This window comes from Colias croceus, chromosome 2, assembly GCF_905220415.1.
Source record: "Colias croceus chromosome 2, ilColCroc2.1".
In the NCBI taxonomy this organism is placed as follows: domain Eukaryota; kingdom Metazoa; phylum Arthropoda; class Insecta; order Lepidoptera; family Pieridae; genus Colias; species Colias croceus.
Genome location: NC_059538.1, coordinates 3,956,574 through 3,972,301, shown reverse-complemented (window position 1 = coordinate 3,972,301; position 15,728 = coordinate 3,956,574). Strand labels below are relative to the sequence as shown.

At 35.1% G+C, this 15,728-nt stretch overlaps 2 protein-coding genes across 3 annotated transcripts in view; both read left to right on the top strand.

Annotated features, from left to right (window-relative positions):
* LOC123701398 (hormone receptor 4) overlaps nt 1-11,952 on the top strand; it is a 35,451-nt gene extending 23,499 nt beyond the window's left edge. For both annotated transcript variants that reach the window (XM_045648858.1, XM_045648866.1), the window contains 6 exons: nt 752-1,843; nt 1,978-2,195; nt 2,279-2,674; nt 3,467-3,659; nt 7,018-7,133; nt 7,253-11,952. In XM_045648858.1, coding sequence (XP_045504814.1) covers nt 752-1,843; nt 1,978-2,195; nt 2,279-2,674; nt 3,467-3,659; nt 7,018-7,133; nt 7,253-7,333 — 2,096 coding nt within the window. In that variant the 3' untranslated portion in view covers nt 7,334-11,952. The remainder of the gene's footprint in view (nt 1-751; nt 1,844-1,977; nt 2,196-2,278; nt 2,675-3,466; nt 3,660-7,017; nt 7,134-7,252) is intronic.
* A 1,364-nt stretch (nt 11,953-13,316) lies between these two features.
* On the top strand, nt 13,317-15,581 carry LOC123701384 (eukaryotic translation initiation factor 3 subunit I). Its single transcript, XM_045648837.1, has 5 exons — nt 13,317-13,412; nt 13,541-13,767; nt 14,050-14,182; nt 14,475-14,642; nt 14,989-15,581. The coding sequence occupies exons 1-5, from the start codon at nt 13,410-13,412 to the stop codon at nt 15,445-15,447; spliced, it is 990 nt and encodes a 329-aa protein (XP_045504793.1). The 5' UTR covers nt 13,317-13,409; the 3' UTR covers nt 15,448-15,581.
* Nucleotides 15,582-15,728: the final 147 nt, after the last annotated feature.

Genomic DNA, 15,728 nt, shown 5'->3' with positions numbered 1-15,728 from the left:
TTTTACGGGTTTAATTTGGTCTTTTTATTTTGGTTTGGAAGGAATGGAATAAAATTTAATTACACTTTTCTATTTCATTAAAGCAATAATTTATAAAATGTAAATAATTCAATACGAAATATTATTAATTCATAAAAAAATGGATATTCTTAATTGTATATACGTGTTAGGTATAGGTAACATGAAATATATAGTTCACGTAGCGCCCTTTGTGAGCACAATCGCGCGCGAACGCTAAGCTTCCGGGCCGCGCACCGCATCTGCGCCCGCGCTGCTTTCACTTTCTCTTCGCGCTCCACGCCGCATCTCGCGCTCGCTGACTGCAACGTGCGGCCACGCTTCCTAGATTTACAATATATTTTCAATACTTTCCGTATTCCGCATTGTTATATAAACCCATTAAATTGTTTACTATGTAACATCTGGTGGATTTACCGATATATCGAAGGTATATATTTAATGGACGCCGGTACGTACAAGTGCTTTTACCAATGAGATTGTCTTCATTAGATTAGTTTTCTATGTAGTCGGGGCCGCAACACTCACATCGTGACGCAACCGGCTAATCTAGTCGGCGGCGGGAAGTGCAGTGTCGCGTCCCTGCGTCTCGCCCCGCACCTTCTAAACTGCGACTACGCTGCGCGGTCGTTGACATTTCACCTAGTTTCTATTTATCATTTCTTTAAGACTATTCCCGTTTTCTTTCGCGCGTTTCTAGGTTTATTGTTAATTGTTTCCCGTATGTTCACAGGCGAATCGGCAGCCGATACCAGCACGTCGTCGCCCGACCCGGGCCCACCATCGCCGCGCATGGCAGAGGCCGGCTGCAGCACGCCGCCGCACCCGCCGCCCGTGTTCGACGGCGGCGGCTCGCCCTCGCCTTCACCGGCTTGCCATCCAACCGTTATCCGGTCGGCGCCTCCTAATTCAGTCATCAAGTTTGAAGGAGCGCCTGCTGCCATCAAACTAGAAACCTCTTCTGCTGGAAAACATGATTCCTCTCCCTCCTCTCAATTTTCTTCGGTAAAATTAGAAGCACCACCGCCAGATCCACCCCAGCCGTACAGGCCTCGCAGCCTGGCACCACCACCTCCTAGTCCCCACTCGTCTCTTTCACCGAACCATTGGCCTCCAGCAGCATGCATTAATGGAGTTAAACCTGAACTAATTGGAGGTCACTTCCCACCACAACCGCTAGAACCAAAATCAGGGCCAAGAAGTTCGACCCAATGGAGAGGAGCGCCAGCTGTTATTATGGGCGAATCAGGCGGAGTTCGAACGATGTTCTGGACATTACCTGCACCTACTTCCACCGGCGAACCAGCTGCTAGTGCATCGCATACACCGACACCGCCTGCTTCTGATCCCAATACGTGTAGTGAAGAATCTGCAGCTCGGTTATTATTAAATCTGGGTGAATTGAGGCGAACGCAAGGACCACGACTAAACATGGAGCTGTTATGGGCCGGCGACGTGTCTCAACTACCCGCACACCAACAAATGCATGCATTAAACCTTAGTGCTGCAGCGGGAGGAGTATCAGGTGTTCCAAGCGCCAGTTCGATAGCAACTCGGCCTGAACTCCGGACTTACGCCCCTGAAACAGAACGCGATGAGGATGAACAACCAATGATCTGCATGATTTGTGAGGACAAAGCAACAGGTCTCCATTATGGTATCATTACTTGTGAAGGCTGTAAAGGATTCTTTAAGAGGACAGTTCAAAATCGACGAGTCTATACTTGTGTAGCGGATGGTGGCTGTGAAATAACAAAAGCGCAAAGAAATAGATGTCAATATTGTCGATTTAAAAAATGCATAGAACAAGGAATGGTATTACAAGGTAAATTTATATAAATTCAGTCTTTATTTTTTAACCGACTTCAAAAAAAAAGGAGGAGGTTATCAATTCGTCCGGTATTTTTCTTTCAAATAATGTATATACAACTATTTACTCATATTTTTTTTCTTTAACAGCTGTGAGAGAAGATCGTATGCCAGGAGGCCGAAATAGTGGCGCCGTATATAATCTATATAAAGTAAAGTATAGAAAGCATAAGAAGGCAAATGCGAAGGCAGCGACAACAACAAGTAGAGCATCGCCTCCTGAAAAACCTAAGGACCCTTTACCGCCCCTCCCACCGAATCTCGTAAACGGGACCATACTTAAGACTGCTTTAACGAACCCTAGCGAGGTAAGTCGCTCCAAATCGAAACAGCATTCTAATTGAAACATTAATGCAATTAGTTATTATTCACCCAATAACTCTACTTTTAGGTGGTTCATCTGAGAGCAAGACTGGAAAGTGCTGTATCATCGTCAAGAGATAGGGCGATACCGCTTGATAGAGCACTGCACATGATCAGAGCGCTGATCGACTGTGACGCTATGGAAGATATTGCAACCGTGCGTCATTTACCTGATCTCCTTCATGACACATCAGAAATAGGTGATAAATTATGTAAAATTGGCGACTCGATTGTCCACAAAATGGTGGCGTGGACAAAGAAGTTACCGTTCATAATGGAAATACCTATGGAAATACATTCAAAGCTGTTGATGGAAAAATGGCATGAGATATCAGTATTGACAACTGCAGCATATCAAGCGATGCATGGAAAACTGGCTCATGCTCCACCGTCTTCAGATCATGAACATGATTTTATGCAAGAGGTTAGTAATACGTATTGTACAATTAATATAAAAACTATCCTGTTACCGTAATTGTTATGAAATATAGAGTAAGCACTTTCAAAACACTTCCTTATATAGGATTGTCGATAGAGTTCGATATTTTATAGCAATCCTAATGACTAGCCTCACTTGAGTGGTAATCGAGCGGTCACATTCGCTTTACACTTCCGCCATATGCGCGAGCGCAGTTACGTGATCTGCATCGTTGCATAAGCGATAGAAAGTCGTCTCAAACTGCACTCCAATGCTCGTGATGCATAACCCGATCTATTGAAGCAACGAGACTACGCGTTTCTACGATAAACCATTCAAAATCAACCAATTATTCTGTCTGTCTTATGTGTAAATATCGTACACAAATCAAAGTAGAGTAACAAAAACTCAATTAAACGAAGAAAAATGAATGTTGCATGTATTACATAAAGTGCATCGGTAATCGAGGTAGTTACACAAAAACTGTTTCATTGTCTAGTGCATTTCCTTCTCGCTTATGTGTTACAATTACGTGAACTGCAAATCAAGCTCTATTCTTTTTGTTTATTGTAACAAATGAGAAAATCTTCATTTCAATTCTATGAGTTTTTACAAAAGATATACGTATGATGACAAACATTTTTATTACAATCTCATTAATGTTAGTATCTTAACATTTAAAGTTTATGCGATGATCCTTATTACTAGAGTATTTCGAGAAAATGAAGTATTACGTTCAAATAAACACAATTTGGTATATAAATAGAGCCGTCGTTAATATTATATTATTATTTTCAGGTTAACGCAAATCTTAGGACATTACAAAACTGCTTAACATCACTAATGGGACGACCCATCACGTTGGAACAGCTCCGGTTAGACGTGGGCTTGGTGGTCGAGAAAATGACTCAGATCACGTGTGTGTTTAGGCGTATTCATCTGCAGATGGAAGAATATGTCTGCCTGAAAGTCTACATACTGTTAAATCAGGGTAAGTAATTTATGTAATTGTAACTATTTTTATTCAAAATAAATTATTAAAGTTATTACAGTATGCAATAGAAAAGTATGTGAAAATTTCTCCTTTAGCAAACGAAAATTTGTTTAAGTGGTTGAGTCATTCGGTACTTTCATTCTTGTTATGAACTTCAGTGATGAAAGTAGTGTATACGATAATTATTTTCATTTTAAGTTCGTTTGCAAATGTGCTAATTAAGAACAGATAACCTTTCACCAATTAGACCAATAAAGCACTTATTTGGGTTGATCAAATATAAACAAAATATTTCCGTATTGATAAAGCGAGAACATTACATATTCAAAATAATTCATTGTTTACTTTGAATAGCATAAACACATGTCTCCCTATGTAAACAATACAAGTGTACAAGTATTATAAAATGAAACAATAATTATTCATTTTAATGTATTCCTTTATTCATGCCTCTGACGTCAGATGCGTCATTGTAAAAATTGTTTGACGAAATTTTACGTATGTATGCTAAGAGCTGCGTAATTGATTTAAATATATATATGCAAGTATATGGCAGTACGGACGCGGTAGTAATCCACATATAGACGAGTCAGGGGTGCATCGCCCCACAGTTAATGTAGGTCAGTTACGATCTAGGCATCCTATGTGACGTTGACTCATTACTACTCGTTTAACAAGCACTCAATACGTACTTTATAGCGCGTGTTTATATACTCAACGCATACTTTTTGTAGCGCTCGAAACGATTTGACGTTTCATTTTAAAATTTATATTATTTATTTATTTTAATTCTCTGCATAGTTTGGTTTGCTCTTTGTTTGCCATTATTCATATAAAATTACGAAACATCTTCATTTAATTACTTTATTATCGTTGCATATACGTAAAATGCTAAGCTTAACATATTTTTACTGCGTTTTTTTATATATTTACTATAACTATTAACAACGAAGGAAATTATACTTATTGAATTTTCCTGAATAACTTTCAATTGGTTATTTTGATGGCTGAGATACGACGTGAACATTACTCGTTAAGATGATTATGATTTATGGCACAAGTAACCTACTTGCAGAGAGTTGACGCCGAAAACCATTAGGTGTCTTATTATGCACTGTATTAAATTATTTTATTACATTCAATCATGTCTCGTTATATAAATACACGATAAAATCAATTTTATTTGTTTCAAATTATTTAACTGTTTATATTTTCATAAAAAAGTAGTAAAGGGTCGTCGTAGTACAGGTACTCACAATAAGGATAAATAGTAAATACGAGCAAATACCTAACTTAATTATCCTTACACTATTAAATGCGAGCAAAACAAAAACGTACGTATAAATCTCTCAACGCATTCAACATTCATATAAGTTAAAAACAAATCATAAACATCCTGTCTATATGTAAAATTATTAGAACATGAAATGGAAAATAGCTTTTCGATAAGTATTCGCATATTCCCAACGCAATGAAACTGTGACATCCTGCATTATCGCGGCTGTAACTAGGTCACTACTGGCTTGTTATGTTTGAAATTTATTTTCACCGCACACAATATATTTTACTTGTGAAACGCGCGTTTAAAATAAAGCATAGTTCATTTCAAATATGTACATACTTTTTAAGTAACTATGAAACTTGTTATTCGATATATGATTTCTCATTCATTCAATTGTACCGTAACATTCATATTATGTACAACGACTCTGGTGAAATGGAAAGCGCTTGCGCAACCTCTCTGTGCTAGTGTGGGTGTATAGCTGAGCACACAATATTTTGTATATGTTGAGCGATTTAAACTTTTACTTTTATACCATTATCTTAGAAAGAAATGTTACTTTTATAAAACGTTTCATATACGTAATTCATTATTGCTACGTTTTCCTTAAAGAAAATTAGATGTTTTTGGTCAAATTAAATTATTTTTAACTTTTGTTCTCTTGCATGATCTTTTAAACTTTCGGGAAAGTTTAAAAGGTCATACAAGTACAAGTAAAAAAACAACAATGGTCGTATTTGTTATAAAGGGCAGCATAAATAACCATACTGTAAAGATTTATCACCGTAACGAAGAACGCAACAGCACAATGCGTATAATAGCTAAGTTACGTCAGTTGAACGGGACAGCATTTCACTCTCTACGAAAAGCGAGATGCGGAAGGGAACTTTCTCTTTTGCTGAGCGCTGGCGGTAAAAAAAGCAGATTAGCCGCGCTAGCTCGAGTCCCGCGCTCTTGCGTAACGTTCACACTAGTGATGCAACGAATACGAATACGAATATTCGTATTCGCCGAATAGTAGACATTTACCGAATATTCGTATTCGGCGAATATACGAATATTTAAAAACTCTATTTACTACAGATTTAAAAATCGCGCGTAAAAATATGACGTGTGCAGAGACTGCTGATCCACTGGACTTTTGGCGAGAAAATGTCCATTTTTCAAGTCAGAAAAACTCGCCCAAAAATATTTTTCACTGAAGCCATTTACAGTTGCTTCGGAAAGACTTTTTTCAACGGCTGGAAACATCCAGACTGAAAAAAAAAATCGCCTAAACCAGAAAATCTACGAATTTTATGTTTTTTAAATAAAAATTTGCCTATTGTAAATTTTAATTATTAGAAGAGTAAACATTCATAAAATAAATAAGTCTTTTATTACCAAGGCGAAATATTCGTATTCGTATTCGCCGAATAGTAGATTTGATATTCGTATTCGTATTCGTATTCGTAAAAGTAGTATTCGTTGCATCACTAGTTCACACTACTCGATAAACGAGTTTGATACGTAATTACGAACTTAACTCATTCCACTGGATATCGATCAAAACCAAAATTATGAAAATTGAAAATGTTTTGCAAAATTATGAAAATTTTGCAAAACATTCTATAAGTACTCATACTAGTTTCAAGGGCAAAGTTGGCATATTTTTAACATTAATTGAGTGCAAAATTTTGATAAAAGTACTTATCACAAAATATTTAGCACAAAACGCAAATACTGCGACCGAAAAGTCGTATAAATTAAAACCAGAAAATTAGACGTAACGTAACACGTAGGTATAATATCTGGGAAAAGCGCGCGCGAGTGAGAGAGACGGCAATAGCAAGTGAGGACGCGAGCTCGCTTGCGCGGAGGTCAACGGCTAGCCGCGGTCGTTGCCCCGCTATCGGAGTGACCTACTGAGCGAGTGACGTCACCGCCGCACCGCACGCTTGATGGCATTGGTCCGTTGTCTTAGAGCGCCATCTAGAGGCGAGTAGGATCTTTATTTAGATCCTGATAGCGCGCCCTCCTACCTTGTTATACTTGTTTTACACCCATTAAAATAAATATTTTTCTTTGTAACAGAGGTAGAGTTGGAAGGTATTCAAGATCGGTACGTACAAGTTCTTCGGAGCTACTTAGAACACACTGCACCGCATCATCCTGGGAGACTACAGGAATTGTTCGCTCGGATACCAGAGGTAAATTATTTCTACCAAACTCAATAATATTGTGATGTGAGATGATACATGTTTCAATTTTTTCCATCAAAGTTAAATTATCTTTAAAAAATTTAACGTTATACATTATTCTGTTCCAGATCCAAGCGGCGGCCAACCTGCTGTTGGAGAGCAAAATGTTCTATGTGCCGTTCGTACTGAACTCCGCTGAGATCAGATAGTATATGGCCGAGCAGGGTTTGTAGTTCTCGATGTACGAGCGGCAGACTCCTCGCTCGCGCGGCCGCGCCCTCCTCTTGTGAATCCGCGGCCGACGCGCACCACCCTGTGTTCACCACCGGTTAGCACAAACGCTCGCTGTTGCTGTTGTTCCTACGCCTCGGGTGTCGACAATAAGTCCTCGACGATTGTATCCCGCCTATCACGATAGTCAGCGCGCGAGCCGTTGCAAACATCTGGACGATTGATTTCGCAAAGAATTCTATTTTAATGTGATTATAGTGCGAACAGAGTGCGGTACGTTATAAGTAATGCTGAGTCGATGTGTGTTTTGGTATATTGTTTAGAACAGGAATTATAACGTCCCAATTGACAGACTGATTTATGATTAATAGTTATTTTAGGTACCAGGGACTTGAATGCGTGTTTTATACGTGGTAGTGTATACTACTTAGTGTTACATAGATTAAATATATATAATTATGTTGCTATTTAAATTTGTCAATCGGAGAACCGCATAATATATTATTTCTGTAAATAGTGTAATTTTTATAATAGGTGTTAGATGATAAGTCGTTGTTTTTAGAAAGTTGTTTCTTGTAAATGAAATATTGCTGTTTTAGTTTGCATTTTATATCGTCTAGAGTTTTACCAGTAGAATTATTTTTACTGGGTGTGTATTATTGAAAAATTTAATTTAATTTTGTATGACTAATTCGTAAGTAGAACTAAGTACCTATTCTCAGTGTTTACCAAGACTGCTTGTATACAATTCTACTGTTTAATCCTAACTTATATAGCAAGATAGTGCGAAACGCACCTGAATTTGGTAGTCACAATTCCTGCATTTGACTGCCAACATCTCGCATAAAATTGTAAAAATTGACTTTATCCCATCCCATATATTTCTAAATAGCTTATAACTTCAGTAAATTTTTCAAATTGTAAACTTTTTATGTACTTTATTCGCCGTTTTTATATCTGTGTATTCGTAAAATTATTTCGTAAAAACATTGTTTTTAATGTAGTCGTTTGCATGACTTTCGTATTACACAATGTAATCGCTTCCTTTGATGTGTTCAATTGCAATTTGTGCTCAGTATCTCATTGTGTTTCACGAAATTGTTTATTAATATTTCGGAAGAATAGAAATCTTTAGTCTGCATGGATAAAAAGCAACATTGAAATAATTTTCATACAAATTTATGATATGAACCGTTTATACATAATAACTAAACATTTTTATCTCGAAAGATTATACAGACTGCGTGGTTTGTTAAATTTAAACTCCTAATTAATAATACTAAAGCTTTACCAGCTTTGATAACTGAGTGTTAATTAATCGTAGTATTTTTATCATAACTAAACATTCACAATTAACTCTAATTAACTTATAACATCATTCATTATTTATTTTATCGTATCATCGTATTATTCACGTTCACCTTACATAATCATTGTCGTGATACATTATAATTATGAAAATCACCTGATAAGTACATAACTATATTTAGGGATGTAAAATATATCACACGTTAGTCATAACAATCATGGTATCGATAGTTTAGTTACTGATTAATATAAAATGGGTACACTAGTGACTTGTACGAAACAAATTACAATCTTTTAAAATTAAGGTCTTCAATATTATTTGAGAACAAAACCCGGCAGCTCATTGAGTAATAATTGATATTTGTCTCTTGACTTAGCTATCGCAGTAAAAAATATGTTTGGACTCGCGGGTCACTATTGTGCCTGAAAATTAATTCTAAGTAAAAACTGACGTCTAAACTGACACTGTCAATGATCACTGCCTCTTGTTTTTAAAATTATGTGCCGTTATTAATCTTTTTTATTAACTTTAATATTTAAATTGTAATAAACGTTCCAGCAACGGTGAACAGTTACCATTAGAATAAGTATCGGCGATGTACGCCAATTTAAAAATTAAGTAATTATAAAACCAAAAAGTTCGTTATAAGGACTTAGGTTCTAGGTTAAAATTTTACGCGTTAACATCCCTTGATCAAACTTTCAAATGCAGACTTCGGCTCTATTCATCACATACGTATAGACTTTCATGACATTATCATTTTCACAAATTTCTTCTACATTATTTTAAAACCATGTAACAATACGCATCTTCACTTATTTTTTCATCCGAAATTTCATCATAATACCTCTGTCACACCTTTAAAAAATATCCAACTAATGCATGCATCATATTGGGAAATACAAATAATATTATATACTTACAATGTACATTCATTCGTAATGAAATTTTTTATAAGTTAGGTATAATGTTGTTACTATAAATATTTAATTAGAAAATTCTGTTACCTGAATGAGCGACACGCGTCCGTTCCTCATCGTGTTACCATTAGTTAAGTATTAGGAGATACTTTTGTACATAAATTATGAAAAACAACCAGTTACAATACTGCCATTTTATGCCTAAAGTCATGTTGTTGTTTTTTTTTTATAATTATAAATATTATTCGCGATTATTACGTATATGTGATAGGGAAACAGCGACGAAATATCGAAATCACCCTCATTTACCGCTTTCATTGCGATTTTTTGGCCTTTTTGAATGTTATATAATATGGTTTTTATTATCATACGTATTAATTGTCCTTCATATATGTATGGTGCTTAAAATTTTGTCCATTGCAAAAAGGCTTTTATAATAATTATTCGGATTATCTACGCATATTTATTATTCATTTAATGTAATAACTTAATCTTAAATAATTAGTTTATAAAACACCATCAACACGACGGTGTTGAATCTAAAGTCTGAGGTAAAGATGCCTTTATAGATTTTTAACGTGTAATCAATGAAGAACTAGAATAACTGCGATTCGTTCATCGCTTTTCTTCTTTGTTTATGATATTGTAAGTATAATGACACTTATTTTGTTAGTAAAATAGTTTAATATTAGTGCAAACTAATAATGGCGAAGTATCAAAGGATAAATAGAATGTAAGAATGTTATTGGCGTTGTACAAAGGATAGTATTAGTGAGTAACGATGAAATTGGCGCATTACTGGCGAGTACCTAATTAGAATAGGAGACTAAAGCCTAGCGAGGCTATACTTTTTAGTACATAAAGTACCATTTGTACAGTAATTTTCTGCTTTACGTTGCTCTTCTAAATTAATGATCTTTTAGGAATAAACACCTTGTGTGACTACATTTTAAGCATCCGCGATAAAATTTTTAACTAGATACAGATATGTGTAGTAAATTCTTATTTCTGCTTTCTGAATCTGCCGTAATCTTTTGAAGTGGTCCTAACACCGAACCGTATAATTTCAGGCTTTCACAATTACATATTTTAATGTACAGCGATTCAACTTAAATGTTTACATGATATTATTATTTTAGGAATCTAACAATAATTATTGTTATACTATACACCGCTGGTATAATAATTTCAGCCTAACTTCTTATATTCGAATACATATTATACAGAAGTCAGTAATTGCCTAGATACTATCGCGAAAATAATTTGACTGATATAAATTAATTAATCTTAATTCGTAAGTGTATGGTGTTAATATATTTATAAGTTAAAATCAATAAAAAAAATATGCATTTCACACTTTCTATAAAACCTGATAGACGTTGAATATTTGCATCTAATAAATGCGAAAACAATATTTTCACATTGTAGAGTAAGTTTGTTGTGTATAAAATAGCATTTCATGTATGTATGTATTTCGGTAAAAGGAGGGTTAAAACTGTGTACATTAGACGTTGTATTAAAATAGTAACATGACGATTGTAAAACCATAATAAGAGAATATATATTTGGAAATGTTGACGAGTGTTTGTTGTATGTAATTACGTGTCATAGATGAGTTTTTGAACTCAAAGGGCAAATATATATACATATATATATCTTTATATATATACATTTATTACTTACTTCAAGTTATACCCCAAGTTTTATTATAAATTAACAGCGTTCGTTCGTTACGTTTGGACAAACACGTGCGCTTCATGTTATTTATTTATTTCATACTTACAACAAAGACTTCTAAACGAACAACACAATTAAGTATTTACATAATATTTAGAATCGCCACGGTATGATTACCACGCAGTCTCACATAAAGTGCCTCACATAACAATTTTGTGTACAACCGAAGTTAAAACATCATTATCATAAGATTTCAATGGTTGAGTGTGCTGTTCACGTGTTTTATAGTTGGGCTCGCTCAATTTCAAGACTTATTGCTTCAGAAATAGTGTATTTTTAAGTATTAAAATACCTTAGGGTTTCTATGTTTACTGTAGCAAATCACATTAGTTGCTGATTGCTGTAATGTTTCTCGATGGAAAAGGCTGTTGTTAAAATTCGACCAAGTTAAGATTTGACTGTTAGTAGGTACTATTGATTTTGATGTCTGTATTTGGATTTTCATGTCTCGTTCGAGTGGTGCGCCGGGTAATGTTAAGTCAAAGAATCGTGTACTGGTTTGCCAAGAGAAGTTACCTACAGTTGTGTTTAGTTAGAAATGCAAAACGTGTTTGTACTTTAATTTGTTTTTTAGTTGTACTCTTGGAAATCAATGGTTAATAACTTAAGAAAATAAAATGTATGTGAAATATTTGTTTGTTTTCTTTTTGTTGCTTATTAACTAATAGCCTTCCGCCCGCGGCTTCACTCGCTTTGTCTATAGTGAATTCCCATGTCCTCTAGTCGTCTAGTAGGGTTCGGGGCAGATGCATTATGCATCTATTTCACTGCTCAATCTTCTTTGCGAACAAGTCAAGATCAGCCTTCTGTGTCCTGCCAGACCAAGATTTTTTATATTCTTAGTATAACCGGGAATCGAACCCAGGACGCTACGCCTACGCTCTTCTACGCTCTATGACCTACGCCCTTCTACGCTCATGCGTTAAAAGCATGCCAAGGAGGCGGTCACTGTATCTAAAACCTAATAAATTATATATACATACTAAACCCTTCCTCGAGACTTACTAAAATCCGTTTCGGAGGAAGGTTAGGGCTCGTACTTATAATTTGTTAAGTTTAAGATAAATCGGTCGGCCAGGTGAAGCCGTTTTTAAATTCATATAAAAAGTGGATGCTTACACTTGCGGCTTGCCAGCTGCTGCCAAAGCACGCTCGTTTCGCTCGCTCGGCTCGTGTGGTGATTTACAGTCAACATAACAAGCTTTTAGGTAGTAATCCCGAAAAGGAGAGCCTTTGACGGTACTTGACGAAATTTCAGGTTTACCGTTGAGTGGGACAACCAAAATAAATATCTATCTTTGGCAGATCACAGGAGGATAGCATCATATGGGTATTGTGGTCTCGATGGAATGGACGTTTGTAACAATATTGAGGCCGTAGATGAGACTTTATTTTGGGTGGAGGTCATGACCCTGTGATGCCCCCCCGCGGATCGCGACTGAATCTGATAGAGACGTACAAAGATATATTTTTTTTGTATATATACTCTGCTTGAAAATAATGATACTTAGGTACTATTATTTAAAATCAATCAATCATCGGCTTTCCATAAAATTCATACAACTAGTATTTAAAATTATTTTATGTATATCAACACCATCTAGTGTGCGCGAATCGTATTAATTATGAATATAATTTTTTGGTGAATATACAGCCGACAGCGTTTACCGCAAGAGACCGGAAGATGTCACTTTTATTAATATTGCATTTTGTGACAGAGACATACGTAGTATATTATTATTAGTCTGTGCAGAGACGATTTTTACGAAGATATTAACAATTACAGCATTTAATACAATTATCATTTTTTTTATTTATTTATTTATTTATTTATTTATCAGTTCATATTTTTTTTACGATTTTACTAACCAAATAATAACCATTCCTTTGATGATAATAGCACAGATAATTTAATACCATAAATAATACTTTCTCTTGGATTGTCATCCTCATTCGGTAATTATTCACCTGTGGTATTCACTATTCCGTATAACTGACAATGTCAAAGTCATTTTGGCTTACCTACCGCCACATGTTACGATAGTATATTTTTCAATAAAATAAATTTGTTTTACAAAATACTTCAAAATGGTAATTGATTATGTTATTTCAAATATTGTATTATAAACTCTAGCTGTATTGCATCATTTTTAAGATATAACTGTTCGTATAAACATATTCGGTGCGGTGTATAATTAATGAGTCAATTCTTTTTTCAGAAACCCTTAATGTTGCAAGGGCACGAGCGTGCTATAACACAGATCAAATACAACCGTGAAGGAGACTTACTGTTTTCTGCAGCGAAAGATGCCAAGCCAAATGTGTGGTGGTCACTCAATGGTGAACGCTTGGGCACATTCAATGGTCATGGTGGTGTAGTGTGGTGCCTTGACGTTGATTGGCAAAGTATACATCTTATAACAGGCGGTGGTGACAGTTCTTGCAGGTATATTTGAAAGAAAGAAAGAAAATACATTTAATCACAATAAAAATTTACAAATTAAAAAAAATACATTGGAGAGGCACCAGTTTTCAGTAGTCCCCTTGACTTGCTATGCTTGGAGCACCAGAACGGTCTTTTGTTAATTATTTAAAGTAAAATATTATGGGTACACACCCATAATATTAAATTTTACTTTTATCAATAAGTTGAAGAAAATCATGCGTGTTTCCATGAAAACAAGCATGATTTTCTTATTGTTACCAAATACAAATACTTTGATTTCAGATTATGGGACTTAGAAACAGGCAAGAATATTGCAACAATAAAGACAAATTCTTCTGTGAGGACATGTAATTTCAGCTTTAGTGCCTACCAAGCTGCTTATACAACAGATAAAGCTATGGGACACCCTTGTGAGGTAAACTATTGGAAAATCCTTTCAATATTATTTATGAATAGCAGTGCGCCCAGCGGCTTAGCCCGCTTTGGTTAAAACTTAATAACCTTCAATATACAACAAGAAGTGACTTGGTTTTATATTGTGTAATGATATTTTGTGTGTTGAAATCAACTGAATAAGAAACTTCCAATCATACTTGTACTTACCATTATTATATATTCTGATACAATATTTTCATGCACAGATTTTATTATTAAACTTTCCCTCTGTTAATATGAATCCTGTGCCAATGTTATTCATGAATTTTTAGGTGTTTATTATTGACACAAGAACAGTAGATGACTCCATCTCATCTGCTTCCCCTATTCTTAAGTGGGAAATTACCGACTCAAAAGTTACATCAATGATTTGGGGTTCCCTCGATGAGACAATCATTACTGGTCATGAAGCTGGAGACCTTATCCAATGGGACTTGAGGGTATGTGGTTGTTAATAAATTAATTTGTGGTATTCATAATATATTATGTACAAATATTTTGAAATGAAAATGCAGTATAATGCATAAACCTGTGATGTAGTCTTTTTAATTGAGATTTATTGAAGCAAGAAAAAACAGGATTTTATTTATTTCAATATCTACTCATTCAAATAGTTTCAAAAAAAATATTTTATATAGAGTGTATTTAATCAAAATTATGTAAAACCACCAACCACATGTAAAAATATAGCATATTGCTATAGTCTTCTAAAAACAATTTTTTAACTTTATCTCTGTTGTTATTACTTAATAAATCTGTATCTTAATCTACAAATGTTATTTTTAGACTGGAAAGAAAATTCACTCAATCAAGGAGCACTCCCGTCAAATAAACGACATGCAATTATCGCGCGATGGTACAATGTTCATCACAGCATCAAAAGATCAAACGGCGAAATTGTTTGACACAAGCTCTTTGGAATTACTGAAGGAATATAAAACAGAGCGTCCTGTAAACTCTGCAGCTCTCAGTCCCATTCTGGATCATGTTGTTCTTGGTGGAGGACAGGATGCTATGGAAGTGACAACTACATCTACACGACAGGGTAAATTCGATGCGCGTTTCTTCCATCTCGTGTTTGAAGAAGAGTTTGGACGTGTAAAGGGTCACTTTGGTCCTATCAACAGTTTGGCATTCCACCCTGATGGTAGAAGTTATGCTTCTGGTGGTGAAGACGGTTATGTTAGAGTACAGAGTTTCGATCAAGCCTATTTTGATTATACTTTCGATTATAACAGGGAGTAAATCTTTGTAGTCATAGTATTGTATAATTCATAAACACATTACCATCAGAGATATTTGTAAGTGTCACAACTCCAGTTCATGTTGGCTGTCTCATCATTCTGTAGCCAAAAAATAAAATATTTTATAAATGCAAACTAGTGTTTTATTGTACCCTTCATTGCATCTAAAACTTTTATTGAAATGTATACAATACATAATACATTATCAAATATAAAATGAATATAATAAATGGGTATTTTTTACAAAAAGTTATTATACATAGTATGCTCTTTGTGACAGTT